General features: G+C 31.8%; 1 protein-coding gene across 2 annotated transcripts; it reads left to right on the top strand.

The window, feature by feature from the left end:
- The first annotated feature begins 1,009 nt into the window (after positions 1-1,009).
- Positions 1,010-14,358, top strand: LOC134257676 (molybdate-anion transporter-like). 2 transcript variants are annotated; one of them, XM_062740267.1, is made up of 14 exons: positions 1,010-1,244; positions 5,343-5,487; positions 5,660-5,720; positions 5,982-6,089; positions 7,135-7,253; positions 7,513-7,649; positions 7,983-8,143; positions 8,430-8,500; positions 8,666-8,720; positions 8,967-9,069; positions 10,340-10,407; positions 10,683-10,762; positions 11,666-11,740; positions 14,013-14,358. In XM_062740267.1, the coding sequence occupies exons 1-13, from the start codon at positions 1,097-1,099 to the stop codon at positions 11,712-11,714; spliced, it is 1,305 nt and encodes a 434-aa protein (XP_062596251.1). In that variant the 5' UTR covers positions 1,010-1,096; the 3' UTR covers positions 11,715-11,740; positions 14,013-14,358. The 2 variants fall into 2 exon arrangements, with proteins under 2 accessions (XP_062596251.1, XP_062596250.1); XM_062740266.1 differs by lacking the exon at positions 11,666-11,740 and having other exon boundaries at positions 14,013-14,353.
- Positions 14,359-14,725: the final 367 nt, after the last annotated feature.

Below are 14,725 nucleotides of genomic sequence, written 5' to 3'. Positions count from 1 at the left end.
ACAGGCGCGCCCCATCTTATTTAATAAACTAAATTAATTTAATCTATTCATGATCTGAATAAATACTAAAATATTGTTTAAATACATAATAAAATAAATAAACTATATAAATGACAAGCGATATGTCCATCCCTTCATTTAAGATATAAAGTTTATCTATATAGACTTATTCGTCGATAATTTTATTAAATTCATAGGCGTCGGAACCGGGGGGGGGGGGGGGGGGGGCTTTTTTCCCAAATATATAAAATTTTTATGGATTATGTCTAATGAAAATGACATTTTTCTTATCAAGCTGGGTAATTTTTTAATCAATATCTTTAAAATAAGAAATAGCAAATTATGCAATGTTAAACAAAGAAACAAATAAATACAAAAGAGAAATAATGTTTATACTTTAGTTAAAAAAAAAAAAGCTTTATATTTACAGTATGTTGATTATATATGTTGTAATCCCCAACTGCTGTGTCATCATTTATCTTTTGTTAGTTGCTACCATCAATTTTGAATTTCTTCTTGTATATTTTTCTTATTACTTGTATGCCCTGATGGGCCCCAAATTGGTATTAATAAATCTTATCTTATACTTTTTTTGTTTGTTTGTTTGTTTGTTTTTTTTTGGCTTGTCAGGTTTTTTGAAAGGATGATTTTTTTTACAATTAGAACCCCCCCCCCCCCAATTTTAATTTGCTTCCGACGCCAATGAAATTAAACTGTGAGCGCCTGTGGGCAAATTATGCAAAATAGGAAGTAATGTAACATTGTGTAAAATCCTTCCTTATTGTGACTTCTTTACACGTATCTGTCAAAACGTTCTAGATGGATGTGTTTTATAGCGAAAAAAGAAATAGTTTATGATATATTAGAGTCAGGAAATGAACTATTTTATTATTGATTTATTTAACGTACTGGAAAATATTTTTTAAATCGAAATGAAATATTTATTTAACCAATGCAAGATGTTAGTGCACGAGTTATTTGCCCTTGATAATTGAGCGAGTTACTTCCCGTGATTCGAGCTCTTCCGTTTTGTTTTCCCCTGCTCCAACATGACACGATATTGACTACCGTAAACAACCCAAACAAACGACAAAACATGAATATCTTCATCTCGGGGTTCGCCATCCTCAGCGTGTTGTGTGCTGTGTTGTTTATTTACACCAGAACTGCTCTAACAACCATCAGCGATGCCGCTTTCAAAAATTTCCAACGTGTCTATCTGGTTGTATATCTGCTTGCCATGGGTGAGTGCACACTGTTAGCCATTATAAATGATATATTAAATTGACCAGACAAGTCTTTACAATTGTTATTAAGGCGTGGAACATATATAATATGATTGCTGAATATACATAGAGCAGGGTGCCACGTATTATAGACCTATAAACAGGATGTCAGAGTACTCTAATGAGTTCTCTTTGACCGTGAGGATTTAGCATGTTCATGGTTCTATACATATGTCAAGCTTATCATCGTCTTGATCGATGCAATTCAGTTGTAAAAACCTCTTGAAGTTACATGGTACTAAAACTTGTCTAGCAACATCCGAAAACATTTTAAAAATTGTATCAATACCATGATTTAATACCAAATGCAAAAAAGGGAGAGGGGGCCATGCAAATGATCTTGCTTTCATTTCCATGATGAAAAACAGATTCAGTGAATTAGTAGTAGACCGTGTAATTCTGTTACACATGAAAGACAATTGAATACTTGAAGGGAGACACACCGTCCCCCATTTTCTGTGATGTATTATGTAATTAACCTCAGGGAATAAGTCCAGATCTGTCAACACATTTTACCTTCCTGAATCCTGATATGAATCAATTTGTAGTACCATATAACAGAAAAGTTTAAGATGACATTTCAACAGTAACCATGAATGCTAGCCCTGCATACAGAAGCGCAGATTTTTTTTATCAACACTCCTGTGACTTTGGGATCTTGTATTCACAAATTTTTGAAAACTACCAACCCCTTTTATCTTCAAGAATTAAACTGTTGATAACTGGATGTTTTTTTTTTCTCTGATCACAGTGGATTCAATTAAGGTTTGACTGTGCATTATCCCCATTCTTTACCTATAATTCCCCGCATAGCAGGAACTATTCCATGAACCAAGCCCCCCCCCCCCCCCCCCCCCAAAAAAATATAAAGGAGAGGGCTACATAGTATATTATTGCAGCTAAGTTTACACATACACTGTTGCTTAGTCACATGAATGCTTGCGATTTACATTAATGTATTATGCCTAACTTTTTACTAAACAGTCATTTGTGCAATGTCTATATATTTTCCATATTTTATGATTTATGATAGGATATCAGGGAAATTGCATGGCAAAATCAAAATTTATTTAAAAACTAACAGCTGTTACCATGGTTATGTATTGGTTTTCTTAACAACCTAGGAGTGGCATTGCATGTTTCAGCAAAGTTCTGCGTGAAGAATTTGCATCTAGACTTTTATTCACTCCTTTGTTGGTTCTGCATGTTCTGTGGCAACATTTTATGACAGTGTACAGGTGTAGACTGAATTTCAAGGTACACAGATGGAAAACTGTTGTTATATGGAACAAGAATGCACTACAGTTGAATACAGTAGTAATAAAAATGATTTTATTCATATTACAGAAATAGACTAAAACATATGATTATTTAAAATATAGTTGACACAAACAGTATGGATGGGAAAAATAAATATTAATTGCCTGCATCTTCTGACTACCGGGTATTACAATACAGAATTGTTATTTTAGGCATTCATTTATTCTGCCATGTAAAGATCAGTCTTCGCGAAAAAGAAAAATCACCACAGGACATTCGGACAGACAGTTAACACAATTTCACAGGACCAAACGAATTTTCACCGGTCCAAAACTTTTTTATATAATGATCATAACGATGTTTTTTCATAGCATATGAATCACTAAACAGATATTACATTAAGAGATTAACTGAAATGTTTCTTTTTCTTTCCTGGTAGTGTCCCATCGAAATATTTTAAATACAGTTTTAATCACAATCAACAATACGTTTTTAAAAATCTGTTATGGTATTAGATTAAGTGTCTACTCTATATAATGAAATAGAAATACAAAATTTCAAACCCAACCAAAACGAACCTCGGACAAACAGACCGATTTTCCTAGATAATGCATCGGACCAATCAGATTTTCACTTGTTTTGTACGATGGACTGGTGCTTTTGGGATAGACTGAAAGATATCAGCTGGCTTCTCTCAAATCATCAAGTTTTGACCATCCTGTTGATATTTGAGACATGTGTCAATGTTTTAAAACTATTTTAATTATCTAAAAATTACCTAGTACATGTACACTTAACAGCTACATGACGAACTCTTGAACATGTGGAAAGCCTAAAAGTTCATATAAATTTTTGACTGCAATTTGAACCTTCTGATTGATAATATTGGAATATAATGGACATGAGATTAGAAAGAAATTATTAATTTGATGCATATTTATCATTTCTAATATGAGGAAAAATGATAAAGAGAGACATTTGCACAGTGAATACTAGCATTATCATGTTTTCTTGATTGTCAATGATACTTGTCAAATCACTGAAAGTACAATGTATGAATCCATATTTAATTGAATTTGTATTTTAAGGACATGAATAAATTTGTATGGTTAATTAATTTTGTCTGAAAGGTATTCAAGTCCAGTTTTGGCAATGGTAGTGCAACACTCCATTCAGTTTTCATTGAATACACTGACTTGTTGATGCTTCAAGCATTATAATATAACTAGAGTGTTCCAAGAAACACATGTGTCACCTGCTTTTAGCTTCTTTAAAGATGTACATGTAACTAAATCTAAGAGTGGTCAGCTATTTATATGCTACTAGCACATAAAGTATTTCATGCAAAAAGAAAATTCATAAATGCACAAAACATCCACACACAAGACTGCGATAGAGTCTGTCAATCAAAAAAAATATGATTCCCAACAGTTTACAACTGGTAGGACTGATGTATATGAATCTCTGAAATTAGAGTATTAGTAGTAAACTTTGATGTAAATAATGTTACAAAGAGTAATCAATTCAAGAAAATGGTCTGCAGCACTGAGAAAGTGACCTTAAAAAAGGGGGGTCGAATTTGTTCCTATGTATTAAGTGCACCACTATTTTTGAACAATTTTCTGACTCCGAGGAAAAAAGTGTGTGCAATATACACATGATATTATAGTATTGGTACAAGCATTGCAAGCTCATTGATCATGTTGATTCAATCCTGATAATGCACCTGTAATGAATAGATATGTTTAGAAGACATGTTTAGACACTTCTGTTTAATACAACCTTGGAGTAAGTGGTAATTGATAACTCAAGTGTCTTGTCATACAGTGGACTGTGACAGATCCTAGTCAATCAAAAATTCAGGAAATGGTCCACTTATAACTTGTCTAATGTATGTACCTGTAGATGTACTGATATGTAACCCATTGACAGAGTCATGTAACCTTTATTATAATCATGATAATAGAGGGAAAATCATTGCACTGCATTTCTGTATACTGACTAACACTATACAGAGCCTAAATAATTGTTGGATGTTGGATGTAAAATTTAAGTGTTTTGCCTTGTTTTAAAAACCAGACTTTTTGATCTCTTTGAAAGAACTTTGCATAGGCATCTTCAAAACAGTTGGGAAAATATTATTAAATAGTTAATATTAAAAAAACAATTAAGTTCACATATCCTAGGGGACACTTTCGTAAACATGTTAATTGGCTAGGATTTAGATTTTAGATACACATATTGATAAAGATTAAAAGTGGATATTAAGATAAGGTTGGATTAAGGGCATTGAATTGAGATAACATTATATTAATATTGTTCAATTCATGAATTTTCATCAAATTCAGTAACAAATACAAATTTACAAAAAGTATAATCATGTCTGACTCAAAATTTTTTTGACCCTGACCTTTATTTTGACAGTTGATTTAATTTCATTTCAAAAATAAGAATAATGTAGTACGCTTTTACTTATGTACAGTGGAGCCTCATTTATCCGGACGCTTAGGTTCCCAGTCAATTTGTCCGGATATGTGAAGCGTCCGGATACCTGAATCACCAGTTAAACAAAAAAATATAACATTGAAAAATTCCGTCCCAATGAAAAAGCGTCCGGATACTGAAGCATCCGGATATCTGGGGTCCGGATATCTGAAGGTCCACTGTACATGTAATGGTGAAAGTAATTATGGTATGTTGATCTTCATATGAAAAATTCCAATGATAATTATGATTTACCTACATTGTTACATTTTATACATATTAATTGATATGTGAACTATTTGTGGATTCTAGCGGGAGACTGGCTACAGGGCCCCCACGTCTACGCCCTCTATGACAGTTACGGCATGTCTACACATCAGATCGAGGTCCTCTTCGTGGCGGGGTTTGGGTCCAGTATGATCTTTGGGACAGTCGTTGGGTCTTTCGCTGATCGATAGTAAGATTTATTGTTATTCTTATAGTTACACTAAAATGCTATAGGTCTAGATAAAGATATCTCATTCAAGACTTGTTAAGGAAAATTAAAACAATTCATCATCACAGTTTACAAACAACTGTCTTGATTTAAAGCTAATGTTTATTTAAAAGCTTTAATTTATCTATTTTAGTGGAAGAAGAGCAAACTGCATTCTCTATGGATTTCTGTATGGTGGAGCATGCATTACCAAGGTAACAAAGACTAGAAATTGTTATTAATTTGACATGAATAATAAGCCTCATCTTGGGCTCTTTACTAGAGCTTATGTGTTGTTTATATATTTGCAAATACTTTTCATGATGTAGAACAGTAAATGTGAATTTATTTGTTTAAAAATAATCATGGGGTAAAGTTCAGCAATTTTGCACATGGATAGAGCTTCCTCAATTTTTCCTCCCTGAATGTCTTATGATTGACACAATATCAGGTGAAATGTTCTGTGAATTTTTCAGCACTTTAACAACTTTTACATCTTGATGTTGGGTCGACTTCTGGGAGGCATCGCTACCTCCATCCTGTACAGTGCCTTCGAGTCCTGGATGGTGTACGAACATCACAAGGTGTGTGGATTCAAGATTTTTACCATCTGATCAAAATGAGTGTTTATACCCATATCTTTTATGAGAAGCCATTTCATTCCATTTTGGATGGATTTTACATAAACATGATAAAAATGTTACTAAAAAGGAAAATCTAATTTATTTCTTTAAAAAGACAGCTGATCACATTTCTTAGGAGAAATACTTTATTATACTTTTGTATTTTTAAAATAAGATAAAGTTGTCCTTCACAGGACATATACATTATCAATTTCCCTTTGAAAGAAATTACAAGAAAAAAGACTGAGCATGTGTGAAAAGTCAAATTATCAATTTAATTTCTATACATTCATGTAAAGAAATATCCATTTCTTTTCATGAAATTAGATTAAATAATAGATGAAAAAAATCAATTCATCTTACATGTATGAGACAGTAGTGATCAGATAGCAGACAATCTAGATAACATGATGGTGTCAGATGAAAACATGTTTGTGTATAAAATCCATATCTATACTTATCAAGTTAGAATTCCACAACAGATGTTACAGACCAAATTATTGTTATTTTGAGTACTGCTTTAACTGCCCTATAAGCCCGTATCAGTGTGATTTTGAGTACTGCTATAAAAATAACAATATTTTATTACCGCTTAAAACATGATGTTAATTAGTGTACTAGCTGCTATAAATCATATCTATGTTTTTTTTGTTGTGCTATAAACCATACCAATGCTATTTTGAGTACTGCTAATACCCCATCAATGTAATTTTGAGTACAGCCATAAACCATATATACATTATCCTTAATACCTGGTCCATGTTATTTTGACTACTCTAACATGTCTAAGTTATAAACCATATGAATGTTATGTTGAGTACTTCTTTAAACCATATGTTTATTATTTCCATTAGACTAAGTGCTATGAACCAAACCAATGCTATTTTGAGTACTAGCTGCTAGGAATTAAACCCCTAACGCTATGTGTAATTGAGTAGTGCTATAATGGTTGTATCTTAATTGTGTTTCTAATGAGAATATTTGATTTTTGGTGTTGTATTTGTAGAGAGGATTTGACCAGGAATCCCTAGGAAATATTTTTAGCAATGCTGTTTTGGGGAATTCCCTGGTGGCCATCCTAGCTGGATTGGTAGCCCAGACTTTTGCCGACAGATTCGGATTTGTGTAGGCAGAGTTTAGATTAAGACAACCCATATCAAAAGAAAGATTTCAATTAATTATAATTGTTTGTTTGGAAAAATTGACAATAGTTACTACCACATACACATCCCAAATTTCAAAGTTTGGATCCTGTTTCATGTAATATATGTAATGTAAGATTTTATGCATGTACAAAGTGTTTATGCATGTGCCTTATTTACTGTGATCTTAATTATAGAATGAATGAATTCGTAAGTTCTGAACCTATATTTTCTATTTACAGGGCTCCCTTTGATGTGGCTCTGACCGTCCTGACCATTATGACAATCATTATTGTGTTTACGTGGGGCGAGAACTTTGGAGACAAGTCTGGTAGCTGGAAACAGAACTTCACAAATGCTCTTGTAGCCATTCGTAATGGTAATAATACTGTTACAGTAATGGGTTTTTTACATTAATAGTGATAACTGTAATTTTATGCAGCAGAAATTATATGAGCTCCTGAACACTAATATCTCGAAAACCATGGATATGTCAATTTGATTTGGTAATTTTGATGTCCCAGTCATACAGATATCTCAAAGTCATACTGATCTCTCATAGTTTTTCCTCATGCAGTCCTATCAAGTTTGAGATAGTAAAATTTGACTCTATATTTTGATTATCCTGGTAGACTTAAGTGTGTGTACTGAAAACAAAATCTGTGTACAGTTAAAACAAGGGAACTGTAATTGTCCCCTGTTTGTTTTATAGATACTAAAATCTTATGTCTGGGGCTGATTCAGTCCCTATTTGAGGGCTCCATGTACATCTTTGTGTTGGAGTGGACACCTGCCTTGACTCCGGACACCAAACCAGGCTCAACAGAGAAGCACGAATCCATCCCTCATGGTCACATCTTTGCTGCATTTATGGTGGGTAGATTCAGAATACACCTTCCCTTGCATTAAATTCTTCAACCAAGATTTGAAGATAATTGCTATTTTAATGCTGCATATGGTTCAAGTATACATATAAACATGTATCAGTTAATGAATTACATGTACATAGATATTTAAAGCTCTTCAGCATGGAGAATAAAAATCAAAGCTCAGCAGTATATAATATGTATAATCAAATGAATAATCATGAATTTGAATTGCTACATGTATGTACATGTAGATCCGGACAACTTTTTATAATAAATGTATTGAATTACAGGTCTCTATAATGATAGGCTCATCCATCTTCAAACTTTTATCTAAATATACCAGTGTGGAGTCATTTATGAGGTAGGTAATAACGACAGTGAAAGTTTTACCACATATTTATTTTATTCTAGACTGCATAAAATGTAGATTCTTTATTTGATGCAAGTACCTTACTTTTAAATTATATCTTGAAATGACGAATTGTTTAACGTAGACGTCAATAATGAATTTTCCTTTCCATTGTAGAGTTGTTTTATTCACTGCAGCAGTCTCACTCACCACACCTATTTTATTCAAAGGGGTAAGTCTTATTTACACTAAGAAACATGAAAATGACGGTTTATTATCACTTGTAGAAGTCTTAGTGCACAGTTACTGTAGTTTCTTCTGAAGTAAAACTGATTTCCACTATAAATTTATGCAGCTGCAAAAAGAAAGAATTTTTTTTTAGATATGATTCGTAGTGTTAATGATGAACAATTTACCAGATAGATTATATGTGAGAAATTTGTATAGTTTTGTGATCCTTTGATTTGTTTGTTTTTAGAATCAGATAATCGTTTTCTCGGGGTTCCTGATATTTGAGTGTTGTGTGGGTATATTCTGGCCGTCTCTAGGGCAGATGAGAGGAAAATATGTCCCAGATGATAGTAAGTAATGTATCACTTACTAACACTATATACCTAGTAAGTACTTTATCATTTAATTAATTGTCCAAGTAACTTGTTGGATTTTACTAAACACATGCTTATTAATGTACCGACGGTTGTACAGTCATGAATAAAATTCATATCTTCCCATATTTATACATGTACAACTGATTATTAACATTTATAAGGAATACAGTAAATAATATATCTTCTAAATTATTTAAAACCAGTTTTATTTTAAAATGACCAGTTAATCAGAATGAGATGAGACAAAAATAGGGTGGGGTTTAAAAAATCTTCTTCTCAAGAACCACTGGGCCAGAAAATCTGAAACTTATGTGAAAGCATCCTAGGGTAGTGCAGATATTAAATTGTTCAAATCATGACCCCCGGGGGAAGGGCGGGGCCACAATGGGGAATCAAAGTTTTATATAGAAACATATAGGAAAAATCTTTGAAAATCTTCTTCTCAAGATATTAAACTTATGTGGAAGCATCCTGGTAATGTTTTTCAAATTGTAAAAATCATGACCCCCAGGGTTCCACAATGGGGAATCAAAGTTTTACATAGAAATATATAGGAAAAATCTTTGAAAATCTTCTTCTCATGGGCAGAAAAGTTTTATGTAAGCATTCTTTAGTTTTTTATGTTTATGAAAAATCTCTTTGGGACAAAACATAAAATATATAAGAAAAATTTTTTATTTCAAGGGCAATATTTGTTTTGGATTCTAAATTAAATCATGGAGGTGGGGCCACAATTGGTAATCAAAGTTTTACATAGAAATATATTCAAAAATCTTTGAAAAAAAAACCACTGGGCTGAAAAGTTGAACAGTTAAGCATTCTTGGGTAATGTGTTTTAAATTGTTCAAATCATGACCCCCAGGGGAAGGGTTGATTTTTACATAAAAATATATAGGAAAAATCTTTGAAAATCTTCTTCTCAAGAACCACTGGGCCAGAAAAGCTGAAACTTATTTGCACATGGAAGGATCCTGGGGTAGTTGATTTCAAAATGTCTTAATTATGATGTGTGGCATTCCTAATGTATTACAAGGGGGAAATCTGGTAAAGAACAGAATGGTCAAAGCTTCTCAGGTGAGAGATGTGGCCCATGGGCCTCTTGTTATACATGTAGTACATGATGTACAACTATTTATTAACATTCGTAAGGAATACCTTATCTACATGATAAAAAACCAGTTTTAATTCAAACTGACCAATTTATCAGAATGAGATTGGAAGGAATATTTTATTTTATTTTCAGCTCGATCCACCATCATGAATTTCTTCAGAGTCCCATTGAATATGATCGTAGTTGTGATATTATTACAGGTATAGTAACCTAATTATTTTATCTGTATTTCCAAGTAAAGGATTAGAGATCAATTGTAACAGGCTTTGGGTTGAAAATTTATGACAAAACTCTATAAATCTTAGTTACATTCATTTTAATAAATAAATATGAATTTATATTTCAAAGCAGCGTTTGCATTAATTGAAGTGGTCAATTTGGCTGTTAGCTGGGACCTACAGAAAACCCAAATGAGCAGTAAATCTACTGTATAAAATCTTACATTGATTCACTATACTTTTATTTTTGCCAACAGAACCTGCAGATGAAGGTGATATTTGAGTGCTGTGTGGCGTTCCTGATGTTAGCTACCGTTTGTCAACAGTGGTTATACAGGTAAGCACCGCGATCTGATTAGTGGGCTATTTATAGTACCGTGGTCTGATTAGTGGGCTATTTATAGCTTATATTGACATGCAGGTCTGCATGTAGTGCTCTCTCTCTCTCTCTCTCTCTGTTTATCATATCAGCTGTAGATGTACGTGAATTTACAAAGTTGCTGGAACATATTTTGATGTTTTGATTTGTATTCTTAGAAGAGTAAATTTGATTCCAACTTTAGATTATTTTTCTTTCTTGGGGGGGGGGGGTCTTATATATTTTTCAACAAAATGAATACCTGGATATAGGGGAAAAATTACCTGGTAGGTTTGGTTTTTACAAAATAATATTGATGTCAGCAGTTAGGGAAATAAAATAACATGTATGTTCAAACTTTGTAAGTTCATGGATATAACATATTAATTGTACTCTAGGTTTTTTTTCATCTTCTTAGTCTTTTGTGTTTACAATTCTTTTATAACTTGCATTAATTCTTGATATAACAGTGCATGTATTCTTGAACACAGTAATTTGTTTTGGCAGATATTTACCACTTGGTATTCATGTAGTAGCTTCTGTGGACTAAATAATTAATAAGATTTTGTAATAAATATTATTCAGTAAATGAAAACCCCATGTGATTGTCTAAATCTAGATCTTGTACATGTCTTGTCTTTCTGATGACTTATTGACTTACCTTATAAAATGAATTCTCATGTGTCCAGAGAACTAAATAGTTGTAATCCATATGTTCTAAAATAATAAACACAGTGCATATATACATTAGATACAGAGAATTGATTAGCGACACTTAATAATCTTTCTAATTATATGGATATTTAAACTAGGACACTTATTAATCTGATATAAAGTAATCATCTGGCTCTCTGCAATGTTTGGTTTGTTTTGTTCTTTCAGCGTCTCTGCTGAACAACAAACCAGACAAAGGGGGATAATCCAGGCTTGATTGTAAACTCACAAAGTGCATGCTGGGTAATACACCTACAAGATCTTTTGTTAGTTTTAGAAATACATATATATATATACCCTAAAATCTTGAAAATAAGACGGATTTAATAATAAGCCGGTTTTGAAAATAAGCCACCTATTTCTTGCATTAAAAATTACTCGAAAATAAGCCAGTTTTGAAAATAAGCCGGTCATGATAATGCCATTTAGGAAAGATGTTAAACGTTTGACGATTTCCTCGTCTTAAAAATTTGAGTAAAAACTCTGACAAATAAAAAAAAAGTTATCTTTCTTTAATTCATAATTTAACCTTTACTAATTTCTGCATACGACATAGTACGAACGAGTACGAGTATCGACAACATAGTACGAACTACGTCTGTAGCTACTAATGAACTTATGTAAAATTACTAATAAAGGGTACTTTTTAAAGTTTTTTTTTAAACCAGTAATCATGTTACGCTGGCTAAAAAAATTAATTGCGGAACCAGCACTGTGATTTTTTTTTCATGAAATTGTCAGTACAATAATTATCTCATCTAGACCTATACAAGCTAACGATGTGTTTAACGTTTTTATAATTAAATAAGTAAATGGATAAAAGAAGTTATTGTTTGTAAAGCATTTAACTGTCAGGTAATACTGCCCGAGGCAAGAAACATGCTGATCGGAAGGGCTTGGTAGTAATTACATTTCAATGTACCGTATACATGTAATCAAGTTGTGTAAATATGTGTTTGATTAATTTATCAAGTGATTCAAGTGCAAGCAGATATCTTATATATTATTTTTACTTCTTTAAAACAAGTTTATATTTCATGTAAATTTATATGCTGTATACAATGAAATTATCTTTTCGGGATCAGCATTCTCAAAATATAAAGTAGACGATTGATTACACCTAAGACCATAAAGAACGTACACCGGGAATCGCCAATGAATACAAAATTGACGAGAGAAAACTTTGACGAGCGAAAGTCATTCTGTCCACTTTTAAAGTATTTTTTTCTACACGCAAGATACTGAACAAAGTATTATTGTAATTATTTTATTTTATTATATTTATGACTATTTAATTTTAGATCGAACAAGTAGTTCTTATTCTATCGATTACACTTTATTCAATGATTCTCTTCTCTTACCAGTTTTTTTGCATTGATAATAAGCCGCAATTTGAAAATAAGCCGGTCTTGAAAATAAGCCCCCACTTTCTTACCAAAACTTATAATAAGCCGTGGCTTATTTTCAAGATTTTAGGGTATACCAGTTTTAAATGGTCAGCAATTTGAAAAATTCTATCTCTGTCAATAGGATTTTTATTTATTAATGCATACAGATATGATTCTAGAAGAAAATCATTACTCCAAATTAGTTCTTTCATTAAATTGAAGCAAGATAAAACAAGCCTGGATGCCTTTAGATAATTATGAAACAGTTTCATGTATAGCATTCAACAAGATGCAATTTCTCATGAGTAATCAAAGTTTCTCTATTTACTGATACTTGTACACCCTTCATATTCCTTTGCTCTAATGTATTGCAACAGTCTTGTTCAGTCAGAAATAGTCATTTTGTTTCTTTTGCTGCTGATTTCAGAAGAGTTAGTCACATAAACAAGGCTTGAATGCAAGGTATCATGGTAAATGGGAAACACACACAAACATATACTACGTCTCATTGCAAAAAAAATTACTACCTACAAAAAAATTTAGGGGTAGTAATTTGATTTTTAAAAAATTGCATGTACTATTTTTTGAGCTGGGTAAACTACAGTTATTGCTCTGTAAATGAAATCCACTGGTTTGCTAGAATTGGTATTTTAGGGTGTGTATTACAAATACTGAACTCAAGATTTTAAATTGCATGTTTATGTGTATCTAACAAACTTTTTTTCTGTTTCTCCTGAAGTGATGATTTTTTACTCCAGGGATAAAATGTTAGGGTAGGGATAAGGTTTATAAGAATACTTGTTTAAAAAAAATATTTATTATCTTTATTTTACTTCAGGCAATAAATAAAAAAATTATATGATTTTATTATGTTTTTAGTATTTTTTAAGATTTATGCCCTGCTTATCTTTAATAATAGTAGAGTATTGTAGTATGTTAATATGTTTAATATTTAAACAACTTAATAAATAGAAAATATATTAACATTAATTTATGACTTAATTTTTTTTAAGTGCTAAATCAAAATAAATGAGCAATTAAAAATGCCATTGATTTCTTGTATTATATGGCATAAATGTCAGTGAAGTTTCAGTAGAATCAGGCTGTAGTGTGTTTTATTCTTACAGTTCAGCCCAGCAGTCTCAGGCCCTGGAAACTAACAAGCCTCTCCCCCAGGAAGTGGAGATTTTAGTGAAAGAGGACATGGCCTAAACCGCAGACACGTGTCATACAGCAATGGACGGACTCATGTTTGTTTGATCTTTGGCAACCAATTTTTTTTTTTCAAAGTTTGGAGATGAAGGGGAAAAATATAGGCAATATATCATTAATTTAATTCAAATCGTACAAAGCTTTTGAATGTGATATATGTGTTCATGTACCATTTTCAATTATGACAAACATTTATTTAATTGACATGGAATTTATAAAAGGTTTTATATAATATTATGGTACTAATAAAAATAAGATGTTTTATTTTAGATAAATGTATTTATATGTATCAACTTTATGGAATTAAGGTGTAAAGAACTGTTATTTTAAAAGACATTTTAAAAATTGGATAGAAATTGAGCTCTTCAATTTTTTTCCCAAAAAATCAGGTCTGATACGATCAATTTATTTCGGACCATTAAAGAACACAATAATGTTATTTATCTAAATTTCATGATTTATTTAAAGGGGCATGGTCACAGTTTTCATTTGATTTGAACAGATTTTATTATGTAACAATTACATAAATGTTTTGGAAAAGCAGGCATAGCCTATACGTGTTTTTAAATGTGAGAAATTCTTTAATTGACAAGTAATTCATGTTAAATAATGATATGTTATGAATAAA

The sequence above is a fragment of the Saccostrea cucullata genome, unplaced genomic scaffold, assembly GCF_032062105.1.
Source record: "Saccostrea cucullata isolate Sc308-1 unplaced genomic scaffold, CSIRO_AGI_Scuc_v1 ctg850, whole genome shotgun sequence".
Classification (NCBI taxonomy): Eukaryota; Metazoa; Mollusca; class Bivalvia; order Ostreida; family Ostreidae; genus Saccostrea; species Saccostrea cuccullata.
This window is presented reverse-complemented; position numbering and strand designations above follow the sequence as displayed.